Source organism: Dermochelys coriacea, chromosome 6, assembly GCF_009764565.3.
Source record: "Dermochelys coriacea isolate rDerCor1 chromosome 6, rDerCor1.pri.v4, whole genome shotgun sequence".
NCBI lineage: Eukaryota > Metazoa > Chordata > Testudines > Dermochelyidae > Dermochelys > Dermochelys coriacea.
The window spans coordinates 126,079,634-126,094,285 of NC_050073.1; the positions used below are offsets into that span (position 1 = coordinate 126,079,634).

General features: G+C 43.6%; 1 protein-coding gene across 3 annotated transcripts in view; it reads left to right on the forward strand.

The window, feature by feature from the left end:
• The window catches only part of MDGA2 (MAM domain containing glycosylphosphatidylinositol anchor 2), a 660,176-nt gene that overhangs the window by 634,493 nt on the left and 11,031 nt on the right, over positions 1 to 14,652 (forward strand). For all 3 annotated transcript variants that reach the window (XM_038407346.2, XM_038407347.2, XM_043516491.1), the window contains 3 exons: positions 2,435 to 2,590; positions 4,898 to 5,056; positions 13,270 to 13,400. In XM_038407346.2, coding sequence (XP_038263274.1) covers positions 2,435 to 2,590; positions 4,898 to 5,056; positions 13,270 to 13,400 — 446 coding nt within the window. The remainder of the gene's footprint in view (positions 1 to 2,434; positions 2,591 to 4,897; positions 5,057 to 13,269; positions 13,401 to 14,652) is intronic.

A 14,652-nucleotide genomic window follows, 5' to 3' on the forward strand; every position in this document is an offset into this window, starting at 1 on the left:
CAAAGATCAGAGGCTGCAGTTTCCATCCATCTGTCATATTCCTAAGGCAGCTAAGCACATTGAGAGCTATAGTAAGGGTTTGTCTAAGTGGAGGGGAGCCTAGTGTACACATACAGGATATTATATGGAACAAGCTATTTTAATATTGAATCAATGCAAAATACATTTCTAAAGGTGACATGCTCAGCTTCTATTTTGTTCATAGACCTTCACCGGCACCAGGACTTCTTTCATGAACTTTGTCAGTATCACTGTGTACTCTTTTGTGAGCTAAGAAATAAAGCAGCAGATGCTAATCTGCATCAGTTCACATGCATCATTATTCAGGTTATTGGATTCCACAGAGTGTGTAACTGTTTTTCAGATTTCTTCTCCGTTGTGGTTGTGACAGTGCTCATGTATTTAACGATTTTGTATATTACAAGATTTCCTTTAAATTAGACTCCAAAATGATGTGTGGGGGGGGAGGATTTCATAATTAAACAAATGTACAGTTGACTCTCAGTCATGCTGATGGTGAACAATCCTTTCAGGCCAGCTGAGGGATTGTGCTTTAGTTAACTTGATTTTTACAGTCAAATGGTGATGACTCTACTCAAGTCAGTGGATTCATCTGAGAAAAGAGGTAAATCTGATCATTGTACTAAGGAAGTAGACATATGTGCCTGGTTTTGTAGAGGAATGTTTCACGCTCAGCACTATGAAGTAGACACTTTTCTTACAGTCCTCCTAGCCTAACCAGAAATGGGATGAGGAAGAACCAGAAAAATCTCTCAAAATGGCCATAGGGCTTGGGGTGAAATGTCAAGCTTAATTTTTCAGATTTGGGTATTAGATGATTTCAGATCAGCTTCAGATTAGTCTCCATTCTTTGGGATCCTTACCCAACCCTAGCTCCAACTCCAAAGGCCTGTGTGCTGATCTCACTAACATAGTACAACCTCACTGACCTGAGTGGATATATTACATATTTAACCTCCTAAACCTGCAAACATTTAGACACCTGCTTGACTTAACACGCCTGAGTAGTCCTATGCAGAGCTTGGCAAAATAGTCTTTGTACAAGCGAGCGCATGTGAGAATGACTCTATAACTGGTAGTTAGAGCAGTCTCCTAGAATATGGGAGATCCAAGTTCAAGTCCCCGCTTCAATGATTATTTAATTATTTATAAGAAATGGAACAGATTCACATAAGAAATTGATAGAGACCCCTAGCTCGATGGTTAGTGCATGCTGTTGCAATTGGGAAGATCCATGTTCAAATCACTTTTTCATATGAGATGTAGGGGGCATAGAATGTGGCTCTCCCATATGTCAGGAGGCTAAAGGTTATCACTGAGCTAAAGATTATCAGGTAGGTCTCCTTCCTACCCCACCCCACCCATTTTGTGAATGAAGTCTTCATTGGCTTTTGTCAAAATCCCTGAAATTGGCATGGAATTTTTGGAGCTGTGTTGAAATGAAACTTGTAGCATTGCCTCAACTCAACTTTTTTTTTTTTGGCTTAACAAGTCACCTAATTTTTTTTAAAAAAAATCATTTTTGGTTTGACCCAAAATTATTATTTTTTAAAAAATTTGGATATGCCAGTGAACCAAAAAATCTATTATTTGCCCAGCTCTAGTTTCCTGGAGGCCAGTGGAGCACACACACAATGGTGAGTACAAAATGCACACCTGTGAAGGAGGTAGTAACAAACAGACAGTATACAGACAACTGTTCTCTCCTGACAGTGAAGAAATACATCCATTGACCTTGCTGGAGCAGTGCACTCACTGGGACTGCTCGTGAACAGAAAGTTCAGCAGGTGCCTTGGGGGCCTTACACTGCTGGGAAGGAGATGAGAATCCAGGTCCCAAAACCTTAGATGGTTTGGGTTCCTGGCTACCCAAAAGTGCAACTTTGTGCTCATGTAATAACGATACACGCAGCTGCAATATACTGAGTTGCATGAGTTGACAGTCCCACGGTATAAACAGGAGGAGACCGCTGACAATTACTCAGCTAGAAACCTTCGATTGTAAGCCTTGCTTACTCCTTAAACTGGAGTCCAACTCTCTCGGCCTTAAGGGCATTCTGCAAAGCTTATCTGTTCTCCTAGGCTTTTCCAAAGGGTGGGTGGCCTAAGAAGGGCTGAAGGATAATGCTGAATGGTGAAAGGGGATCTATTTGATAAGATCTGTACATGTTTTCAGTTTACACGTACACCTGGAGTGATAGGTGTATATTTTAGCAAGTACAATTAAAAAAAACTATTGTAAAAGAAGACACATCCTTGACATTCTACCCAGATTTCAAAAAAATTCACAATGTCCAATATTAATAATGGCCATTGTCCTTTAAAAAGGTTGTTGCACTTCAAAGACTTTTGACAGTTACGCATACAATGGTTGCAATGACTGAAGTCGTGTTCATTTACTGTGTTGGCTGTAGGAGAGTTTCACTGTGGATTTGAAGATGGCAACATATGTCTATTCACTCAAGATGATATGGATAATTTTGACTGGACGAAACAAAGTACTGCCACCAGGGACACAAAATATACCCCAAACACTGGACCCAACGCAGACCGAAGTGGCTCCAAAGAAGGTAAAACGTAGCTTAGATTTCTGCAGTAACAGACCCTCAGCAAATGCAAATCAACATAGCTCCACTGAGGATCTACCCAACATATTGAGTCCCAAGACCTTGTCTTTTCTTAATGACAACCAGCAGTATATAGGATGAAAATACTGACCTATGTTAATTCTGTAGGGACTCCATAACATTTAATAGAGATGATCCCAAAGCAAAATCTTGCTTCTGAACATTTACATACAGAGGTCAGATCTGTGTCTAAAACCAAGCTTTGTGGCTCCTGATCAGTCCTGTTTGTTACCATTTCTAATGCCATTTTAAAGATATCGGTTTCAGACAATAGGTCCTGTAGTGATGTATATTTCAAACTTCCTACAAAGTTCTGTAACTTTTAGTCATTTAAATTCTTACTAGCAGATTGTGAGAGCTAAAATTTTCATTGCCCTGTCTTCATTTTGTATCCTGCTAAAGGGCATGATTTGAAATCTGCCATCCCTGTTAACTAAAGCACTGGATTCTGCTTTCTGTATGCATTTGGATGTTGATTTTCAGACTTACAGTGCAGGATTGTGATCACTCACAATACTTTATACTCCACATCCCACCTGCACTACCAAACACAGTAATGCTTGCGTTGTCTGTGCTTGGTTACAGCTATTGAGCAAGTCACATTAAAAAACTAGTATCTATAATGCTGACATAAACTAGAATCAGGATCATTGAATAATGTGTTCTTTCACTGAGGATGGGCTTTTGAACCATGTATCCCACAGTATTCTTGCCAGTAAGTTAAAGAAGTATGGGCTGGATGGATGGACTATAAGGTGGATAGAAAGCCAGCTAGATCATCGGGCTCAACGAGTAGTGATCAGTGGCTCCATGTCTAGTTTATAGCCAGTATCAAGCAGCGTGCCCCAGGGGTCGGTCCTGGGGCTGGTTTTGTTGAATATCTTCATTAATGATCTGGAGGATGGTGTGGACTGTACCCTCAGCAAGTTTGCAGATGACACTAAACTGGGCGGAGAGGAAGATACGCTGGAGGGTAGGGATAGGATACAGAGGGACCTAGACAAATTAGAGGATTGGGCCAAAAGAAATCTGATGAGGTTCAACAAAGACACGTGCAGAGTCCTGCACTTAGGACAGAAGAATCCCATGCACTGCTAAAGACTAGGGACCGAATGGCTCGGCAGCAGTTCTGCAGAAAAGGACCTAGGGGTTACAGTGGACGAGAAGCTGGATATGAGTCAACAGTGTGCCCTCATTGCCAAGAAGGCTAACAGCATTTTGGGCTGTATAAGTAGGGGCATTGCCAGCAGATCGAGGGACGTGATTGTTCCTCTCTATTCGACATTGGTGAGACCTCATCTGGAGCACTGTGTCCAGTTTTGGGCCCCACACTACAAGAAGAATGTGGAAAAATTGGAAAGAGTCCAGCGGAGGGCAACAAAAATGATTACGGGGCTGGGGTGCATGACTTATGAGGAGAGGCTGAGGGAACAAGGATTGTTTAGTCTGCTGAAGAGAAAAATGAGGGGGGATTTGATAGCTGCTTTCAACTACCTGAAAGGGGGTTCCAAAGAGGATGGATCTAGACTGTTCTCAGTGGTAGCAGATGACAGAACGAGGAGTAATGGTCTCAAGTTGCAGTGGGGGAGGTTTAGGTTGGATATTAGGAAAAACTTTTTCACTAGAGGGTGGTGAAGCACAGGAATGGGTTCCCTAGGGAGGTGGTGGAATCTCCTTCCTTTGAGGTTTTTAAGGTCAGGCTTGACAAAGCCCTGGCTGGGGTGATTTAGTTGGGGATTGGTCCTGCTTTGAGCAGGGGGTTGGACTAGATGACCTCCTGAGGTCTCTTCCAACCCTGATATTCTATGATTCTATGATTGGTAGGGCTATTGAAAAGGCTCCTTGAAACAATGCCATGAAGAAATTGTTCATTATTTTAAAAATAATTCTTCTTTCACTATTCATATAAACACTTTGCCACCTTGAGACTAAACAAATAATTTCCCCCTTAGTTGTATATGCACATTGGTTTATCGCTTTACTGTTGCTTATGAGTACTGACCCAGAAGCACAGATTTTTACCATTAATAGAAAAAAAAATCTCATTGAAGCATTTGTCTGTGGAAGTACAGGGATTTATGCAGGTCAAGTGCGGCAAACAAGGCCCAGTGGTGTCAGATGAATGTAAAAAATTGTTCAAGGTTCTTAACAGCTCTGGTGCTGAGTAGCCTTACACTGAGGGAGGGAGAGAGAGTGTGTTTGTGTGTTTAAAGACTGAACTTAACAATTTCCATTCTGGCCTTCTTCTAGGTTTCTACATGTACATTGAAACGTCACGCCCAAGGCTGGAAGGAGAAAAGGCCAGACTTCTTAGTCCCTTTTTCAGTGTAGCCCCTAAAAACCCTTATGGAGTCACCAACACTGCGTATTGTTTTAGTTTCTACTATCACATGTACGGACAGCACATAGGTGAGAGGAACCCAACGATATTGTCAGTTTTGGTGTAGGAGAAATTACAGGAGAAACTATGATTTTATTAATGGAAAACAATAACACACACGTCTTACTGAGAAAGGAAAAGTCAGCAGCATCTAAATGTTACCCCTTTCTACAGCATCTAGCACCGTGGGGTTCTGCTCCGTGACTAGGGCTGCCAGGTGCTATGGTAATACAGAGTATAATAAGACGTGCCAATTAGCACCTTCATCGCTTTGGGCTTGTTCAGCACAGCCCACACTTGTGGGCAGTAGAGAACCACTCCGTTCAAAGCATGGGGCAGCAGCAGGAACCCCTTCTAAGTGCATGTGAATGTGGCTTTGAGAAAGGAAATTTCCAAGTATTGCAGAGAGAAAGGGCTTTAAGCACTTTGCTGGTACTACACCAGTATTTTGAGTCCCCTGCCGTGGGGAGGCGAGGGTTGGGGTCAGTTGATTAGCAGCTATAACTCTCTTCTGATGGCTATTGTAACATCCCAGAATGGATTTCTACAGGCTGGTCCTGGTCCTTGGTGAAAAAGCAAAAGAAACAGCCAAAAGTAGGTTTGTTTTTTTTAATGATGTACATGCCATATCTAAAGGACTCTGGTGTATCTCAGTGATATATATTTATGTGTTAAGAAGGCATAAGCAACAGCTGGCGCATCTCTCTGGATCCCAGAAACCCCATATAAGTGAACAGAGCATCAGAATGTGTCTGAATGGATTTCTAGGATCAAGCTGATTTCAAGTTTATGTTGCCGAAATTACATTTTTCGGGGCAAACCCCCTCCCTCTGATGCATGGTAGTGGCTCCTTTTGGACTCCCCTGCCTACCTCCAGGTAGGATTTAGCCCTTAAATAAAGCAGAGGAGTTGAATGTGTTTTGTTAGTTGCCACTGCATGATTAACCATTTGGAGGCAGCTCCAAGGCAGGTCTTCAGTCTGAGCTTTCTTTGTAATGGCAAGGTTTAATCGGGTTTAGTGATTATCATTCAAAGAAACATAAAATCCCATGGGAAGCTGCTGATGGTATTTGGCAGTAAAGGATACAGTGAGGCCATATAAGTAGCCAGCATTTCCAAGGTAATGGTAGAGTTGAGTACGGTGTAAACTTGACATCCCTTTGGACTCTTGTCCAAAGCATAATCACATCATGGGTCCTTCCGGTGCTGCTCAGCCTAGTGTATCAGGGGAAGTTTCCGTGTCTGCTCAATCCTTGGCTTCTCTGCTGAGACTGTTAACGGGTGTCCAGTGTGTGCTAATTGCAACAGGAGCAAATTCTGCCATCTGCACAGCTGCCCAACCAACTGGCAGAGGAATCCCTGCACCACAGTTGATGTGGTTGTAAACCGGGTGGGTTTGGTTTGGCCATTTTGAAAAACGAGTGAGTTTAGTGCTCCTCAGGAGGAGAGAGAAATAATAGCATGGTCTTGGGTACCTCTGCAGCGCAGCCTGCCAATCACGCTCATATTGGTACAATGGCCAAGAGGGAAAAGGGGAGCTTATGTGGAGAAATGAGGGCTGGGTATGAGATTACCAAATCCATTATAAGGTTAGGCTAAAGCCTAGATCCCAAGAGAAAAGCAGGCATGGAATTCCCTGTCCTATCACAATTAGGTTTGGAACTAGGGTCTATGTTTCTAATCTTACTCCCAAATATGTGTTGCTTTTAACTGTGAATCATATGAGAAGTTCCTGTCAGATCATACAGAATTAACCCTGAGAATGCTCGCATCCTCCTAACTGCCAGCCCAAAGAGGATGCATCTACTCTGCATATCCACCTTTTCGAGAGGTTAACGTTGATAATCCCTAAAAGTACAGACAGAAGACCCTTTGTGTCTGTTGTCTCTGCAAATGGCTGCTCATGTGGGCTCTTTCCTGTGGGGTGCTGAGCTCCTGTAACTCCAGCTTCTGTTCAATGGGAATGCAGAGTGATCGGCACTTGGGAGGATTGGGCCACAATAATATTTTCATACGTTTGTAACTGGAACAATGAAGTGGCATGCACTCTTTAAGAAGCAGTGCCAGGGCTAACGTGCCACAGGTTTTCACAAGTGGTGCAGTCGGTCTGTGTCCCACATCACCTTATTTCCAATCTACTTGATCTACAGCAGCCTCTCAGTGTAGTACCATGTTGTTGGGGGAACAAGGAGTAAAGCAAAGAGTCACCATGGACAGTCCTGTATTTATTGAAAGACTGGCAAACCAAAATAAAAACAACACTGTACAAGAATACTGCCTGACAATCACTATTTCAGTAAGATAGTGTCCAATGGATGCCACAGAAAAGCTAATACAATCATTAAAGCTTCTCTTCACCTTCAACAAGTTAGCTCAAGAGTTCCCATGCTATAAAACCATCCAAAACATAAACTCCTCTGATTTATTTTTATGCAAAAACGTATCATGTCTCCATTGCAATTTGTATTATCTGCTCAAGGGTCACTTGGCTGCTCATTTTCTTGTAGGTCAGAATTGTTCTCCATTTAAAAGAAAAGTTCACCAGGGGTCAGTTTTTCAAAACAAGTCTTACTTGCAGTACTTGTGGTCTTTTGCAAGTATGCACAGCCATGACTGGCAGCAAGTTATTAATTTCAAGAGTAGGCGTTTACTGCAGGTTGAATCTATCAGACTTGCAAATGCATTTGGGGCTGACAAAAGTAGGTGTGTATAAATAAACTCAAGAAGCTGCCAGATTGATCGAGAAGGCCTGCACATAGCTGGTGAAGTAATGCCTGTTGTTTTAAGCAAGAGGGCTCAAAAGATGTAGTCCGCATGTCATTAGTTTGAACTACATGACAGAGTTTGGCAGTGGTATGAATGATCTTGCATTTGGCATCCTGTATGGCCTAAATAATTGAGTGTGGTAATCACCCTGCAGTACCCATCCAGCTGTATGCCACAATCTGTGTCTCCCAGCACTAGTGGATAATACATTGACACAGAACATCGGTGCATTGCTTGCTATTGGCATTATTTTGGATCTTCATGAAAAGTAAGATTATATGTAATAGTTTTCTTTAAACTAGCATAAATTTAAATTCATGCTGTGTCTAGTCATAGGTGGGCTGGCTTTTCCTCTAATGTATCTCCAGTAGTTGTTTGGGAAGTACCCAAGCCTTTAGGGTACCACACTCTCTTCCTGCAGTTCTGCTCAACCCTGTGCTAAGCAATCCACGTCTCCCTTAACTGCTCCCATGCCTGCAGTTCCTGGCAACTTATCTCACTCTTCTAACTGGCTGCTCCAATTCTGCTCCATTTCCCTCTCCTTAGAAAACCTCACTTAGACCCTACTTTCTCTCCCGGTTATCACTTTAACTTCCTGCTTCCCTTCATCTCTAACATGCTGGAACACTCACCTACTGTCGTCTTATTCCCGCCAATCGGGCATGTGCCCGGAACCTGCCCGCACAAAACTCACTGCACTTTCCTTTCTTTGCCTGCTCTAAGAGTCTCCACTCCCTATTCATTCTTCACTACTGCTTTTAACACTAAGCCATTCTTGTCTGCTCAAGACCTTCTCTTCCCTGGGAGCCCATAACTCAGAACTCTTCCTTACTGACTTATGTGTCAGCATTACCTTTGGTGGATCTTCCTCCTCCTGGCTCCCCCTCCACCCTTCTTTCCAACTACTGCACTCAGCCAGTATTCCGCCCCCCCTTCCTAACTCTCTGATTCTTTTCTTCCCACCCATCCACCTGGACTATGAAGCCTACCCGCTTTCCATCCCCACTGTCTTTAAGCTACCATACTCCTAGCCAGCCTGAAATCTCTAACAATGGCTATTCTTTCTGCCTAGCCTTGGAGGTCTTCATTTCAAATCTTTCACCAAGGACCAGTGAAGAAGCAAGCAGGAAAGGTGGAGAATTATTTGAGCTGAACTGGCATGTATCTTACAAGAGCTTCCCATTCTGTTTGGAGCTGGTTCTTATTTCACAAGAGCCAAGCGACCCTTCCCCAGTGCTGAGCCCTGGTTGGCTCATCTCATGTGTGGAACCTGCGTGACTGCTGGCCCAAGCTTCCCACATAGCTTCAGAAACAGCTACAGTGCATGCCTAGTACCTGCCATACCCTAGTTCTGGATGTTGGTGGGTCCTTTTAGCTGAGTTGCCCTGCCCTCTGCATGTTTGAAAAGAGACAGGGTGTCCGCCTAAAATCCGTGTCTCCTCCCCACTGCTTCTCTCTCTTCCTTTCGATTGAAAAATCAAATGCTACAGTGTAAAAAAAAACCCACCACCCGTTAAGGCACTAAGGCCCATTCAGATTTGCACCCAGTTTGAAGGTAAGGTGGAAGCCTAATTCTTGGTGCGCCTGTGTAAACATCAGCTGCAGGCCCATTTCCTGCTTCTTTTTACATCTGGCAATTTCATTCCATTTTTTGTTGTTGTTTTTAAATCTAATCTTGTGTTTTTCAAGGCCATGAGTTGCACTAGGAACCAGAACTTTGTGTGACTTTGAGCTGTGTCATTGTTCAGGTGTCTCTTACAGCAGAGGTAAATTTGTAAACTTAACTTGTACTTTGCATTCCCAGGGTGCTGGAGAAATTATATAATTAATGTTCCAGGGGACATGTTTTACTCAAGGCTTTGCTGTTCTTTGCATCCCTAGAGAACAGTGGCTTTTGAGAGCTTTGATGCTGTGAACTTTTTCAAATCAAGGCAAAAATGATTTTTTTAAAAACGGCTCATATAGAAAGGACACCTCCAGGCAGCAGGAGATAGCTGTATCTGATGGGAAACACATGAGAAACATGCACCAAGTCTGTGAACTTCGTAACTTCTTTAATCTTGCCAAATTCTATGTGACACTTATGATTTTGTCACTTCCAACAGCAGGAAAAAAACATGTCACATTCCTATTCAAAGACAGAATGAATAAAGAATACATAAGGGAGAAGTAGGGGTATGATGGCACCCTGGGGTACAACCTGGATCTGTGGGACCTCTGTGCTCCCTTAACTCTCCAGCCTGGGCTCTCTCACACAATGCTATGCCAGTGACAAGCAGCAAAACTCCTCCAGACGCTGTGATCATTCAGCCATCAGCATGTGGAGCCCCACACCCAGCGAAATTCCAGGAATGCTCCTTGAGCTACTCATGAATTATACAGAGAGAGGCAGCAGCCAATCATCCCAGCCTTGCACCACAGAAATATACCATCTTACACTGCTCAAGTCTCCCTTCGACAGTGCAAGCTCATTAATAAGTTTGCCACTTCAAAGGAAAGTGGACAGGCACTAGCTTTTGTCATCTGAGCTGAGCTTCCCCAAGCACTGCAACCAAACACACACTGTTTTAGGTAAAATATAAAACAGATTTATGAACTACAGAAAGAGAGATTTGAAGTGATTGTAAGTAACAGACATAGAGTTCAAAGTTGGCTATCTAAGAAATAGAGAAGCCTAAATTCAAACTTAGACTAAGCAGTCTCTCACCCTAACAGACGTTACAGGCAGCCCACAGTTCTTCAATACACAGACTAGGACCAATCTCCCTAGTTCAAAGTCGTCTTCCAGAGGATCTTCCAGGAGTTGAGATGGAGCCAGAGGAGGAAAGGCCAAGTGGTGATTTCAGTTCCTCTTTTAACACAGTTCCTCTTTTATACTTCCGTCCAACTGCTGGACAGATCCTTGCCCTGATGAATGTCCCCATTAGTCAGACTGTCCCCATCTGCGTAGGTACCTGCCCTCTCCAAGCAATCTCTCAGAGAGTGGATTCTTCTTGATGGACCATTAATGTCCATCTGGTCAATAATAGCTGCTCGTTTGTCCTGACTGAAAAGCTGGCTGTGGTGTCTCCCAACCTCACAACGTACTTCAGTAGGACATGAGTCGAAAGAATAGTAAATATGGCAGGCGACCAGCTTGGCTTAATGGTGAAATCCTAGCGGATCTTAAACATAAAAAAGAAGCTTACAAGAAGTGGAAGGTTGGACATATGACCAGGGAAGAGTATAAAAATATTGCTCGGGCATGTAGGAAAGATATCAGGAGGGCCAAATCGCACCTGGAGCTGCAGCTAGCAAGAGATGTCAAGAGTAACAAGAAGGGTTTCTTCAGGTATGTTGGCAACAAGAAGAAAGCCAAGGAAAGTGTGGGCCCCTTACTGAATGAGGGAGGCAAGCTAGTGACAGAGGATGTGGAAAAAGCTAATGTACTCAATGCTTTTTTTGCCTCTGTTTTCACTAACAAGGTCAGCTCCCAGACTGCTGTGCTGGGCATCACAAAATGGGGAAGAGATGGCCAGCCCTCTGTAGAGATAGAGGTGGTTAGGGACTATTTAGAAAAGCTGGACGTGCACAAGTCCATGGGGCCGGACGAATTGCATCCGAGAGTGCTGAGGGAATTGGCGGCTGTGATTGCAGAGCCCTTGGCCATTATCTTTGAAAACTCGTGGCGAACGGGGGAAGTCCCGGATGACTGGAAAAAGGCTAATGTAGTGCCCATCTTTAAAAAAGGGAAGAAGGAGGATCCTGGGAACTACAGGCCGGTCAGCCTCACCTCAGTCCCTGGAAAAATCATGGAGCAGGTCCTCAAAGAATCAATCCTGAAGCACTTAGAGGAGAGGAAAGTGATCAGGAACAGTCAGCATGGATTCACCAAGGGAAGGTCATGCCTGACTAATCTAATCGCCTTTTATGATGAGATTACTGGTTCTGTGGATGAAGGGAAAGCAGTGGATGTATTGTTTCTTGACTTTAGCAAAGCTTTTGACACGGTCTCCCACAGCATTCTTGTCAGCAAGTTAAGGAAGTATGGGCTGGATGAATGCACTATAAGGTGGGTAGAAAGCTGGCTAGATTGTCGGGCTCAACGGGTAGTGATCAATGGCTCCATGTCTAGTTGGCAGCCGGTGTCAAGTGGAGTGCCCCAGGGGTCGGTCCTGGGGCCCGTTTTGTTCAATATCTTCATAAATGATCTGGAGGATGGTGTGGATTGCACTCTCAGCAAATTTGCGGATGATACTAAACTGGGAGGAGTGGTAGATACGCTGGAGGGGAGGGATAGGATACAGAAGGACCTAGACAAATTGGAAGATTGGGCCAAAAGAAATCTAATGAGGTTCAATAAGGATAAGTGCAGGGTCCTGCACTTAGGATGGAAGAATCCAATGCACCGCTACAGACTAGGGACCGAATGGCTCGGCAGCAGTTCTGCGGAAAAGGACCTAGGGGTGACAGTGGACGAGAAGCTGGATATGAGTCAGCAGTGTGCCCTTGTTGCCAAGAAGGCCAATGGCATTTTGGGATGTATAAGTAGGGGCATAGCGAGCAGATCGAGGGACGTGATCGTTCCCCTCTATTCGACACTGGTGAGGCCTCATCTGGAGTACTGTGTCCAGTTTTGGGCCCCACACTACAAGAAGGATGTGGATAAATTGGAAAGAGTACAGCGAAGGGCAACAAAAATGATTAGGGGTCTAGAGCACATGACTTACGAGGAGAGGCTGAGGGAGCTGGGATTGTTTAGTCTGCAGAAGAGAAGAATGAGGGGGGATTTGATAGCTGCTTTCAACTACCTGAAAGGGGGTTTCAAAGAGGATGGCTCTAGACTGTTCTCAATGGTAGCAGATGACAGAACGAGGAGTAATGGTCTCAAGTTGCAATGGGGGAGGTTTAGATTGGATATTAGGAAAAACTTTTTCACTAAGAGGGTGGTGAAACACTGGAATGCGTTACCTAGGGAGGTGGTAGAATCTCCTTCCTTAGAGGTTTTTAAGGTCAGGCTTGACAAAGCCCTGGCTAGGATGATTTAACGGGACTTGGTCCTGCTTTGAGCAGGGGGTTGGACTAGATGACCTTCTGGGGTCCCTTCCAACCCTGAGATTCTATGATTCTATGATTCTATATAGCAAAACTTCATAACTTCACGTACAATGACAACACAGACCATCCAACAGGATATTAAGGTTCAACAGATCAAGACTTGTAAAATGATACCTCACAAGCCATGTGTTGTACAAAGCCTATAATCATACAACAGTGGTGAATGTGGGGATTCCAGGGTGCTACTTTGCGGTACAGTGTGTCACAATGGGAAAGGGGCAAATACCTAAGGGAGGGGTTGCAAAGCATCAAGACAGACTGTTACCTGTAGCAAAGAGTGTCTACATTGGAATCTGCACACAGCTGAACACTATTAACAAAGAAACTATCTGTGCAAAAGAACCAAACTGACTAACGTTGTTACTGGGTTTTTTCGTAGGAAGCTTGAATGTTTACCTGCGGTTAAAGGGACAGACCACGATAGAAAATCCAGTATGGTCTTCAAGTGGGAATAAGGGACAACACTGGAACCAAGCCCGGGTTAATATACACCCCACCACTTCATTTCAGGTAAGGCAGAGGAGAGTAAAGCTATCTAGTGCATACATTGGAAATAGAGCATTCTCTTTTGACACTGATGGGGGAAATCAAGCAAGAGGCCTGTTTACACTTCTGCTTTTTTGACACAGCATTTCACAGCTTCATTTCAGCTCTGAAAGCTGCTTTCTGGACAGATAATTGCTTTCCCTCTTGTAAATAAGTGCAGACTACAGAGATTAACAATGCATATTTAATGTCAGAATGCCAGCCACTAGCTGGAATAGTAACCTGTTTTCAGCTGGGAATGGTGCTATCAGTATATGTGAAACATGTTTTTTTTCAGCTGAGCAACTTGAATAGAAAGTTTGCTTCATGTGTAATTTGTCTGGGGACCAAGGAGCAATACACAATCAGATCCCTAGAAATTTATGCTCTCACCACAAAAAATAAATTATCTCTGAATCTTTGGTAACTATTAGGTGACAAAGAAACAGTATTCCCTGTAGAAAATTCCTGACTTTGCAAAGATACACACAGCATTCATTAGACTTACACAGCTTGCTGCAGGTTTTCACAAACTTTGTGCTTGATTTGATCATGAGATGTGTACAGACTTCTGCAAAAAATGTGTGGTTTTATGGGCCCAACTCTGCTATCCATACTCATGAAGATGAGCAGTTGGTGACATGAATGGGCCCAGTGAACTCAGTATAACTGCTTGAGTGAGAAACTCCTCTCCAGCATAAAAGTTGCACAAATGAACTTTATATCTTTAAAGCTATCCTACTCGCCAAGGATGATTAGGCCCTATTGTTCTGGGCTCCAAAACGTATGCACCTCCAAGTCTGCTAACCTGAAAACATGGATTGGCAATTATTACTGATCCTGACCCTGAATTTTTCATTTCCAAAGTAAAGGGCAACAATAGAAGGAAAGCCATTTGGTGCCCGTGCTCCTAGAGGCTGTTCCAAGCATATAAAAGGGAGCATGGAAGACAATGGGAAGAAAACAATGAGAGAAGGATGACATGGAAGAGGTGGTAAACCAGAAAATGTGGACAGAGCAAAGACTGTGTGGACTGTCACCATATTTGCTCAACCAGTATCATCTAGGCTTATTAAAGGTTTCAGGAATCTCTACCCCCCAGATTAGAGACCCTACTCCAACCTCAGACCTCAACCTGCTGCTCAAATACCTGATGAGATCTCCATTCGAACCAATGGCAATCTGTTCTCTGCTCAGTTTATCTATGAAGATGTCCTTTTTAGTAGCCAGCACATTG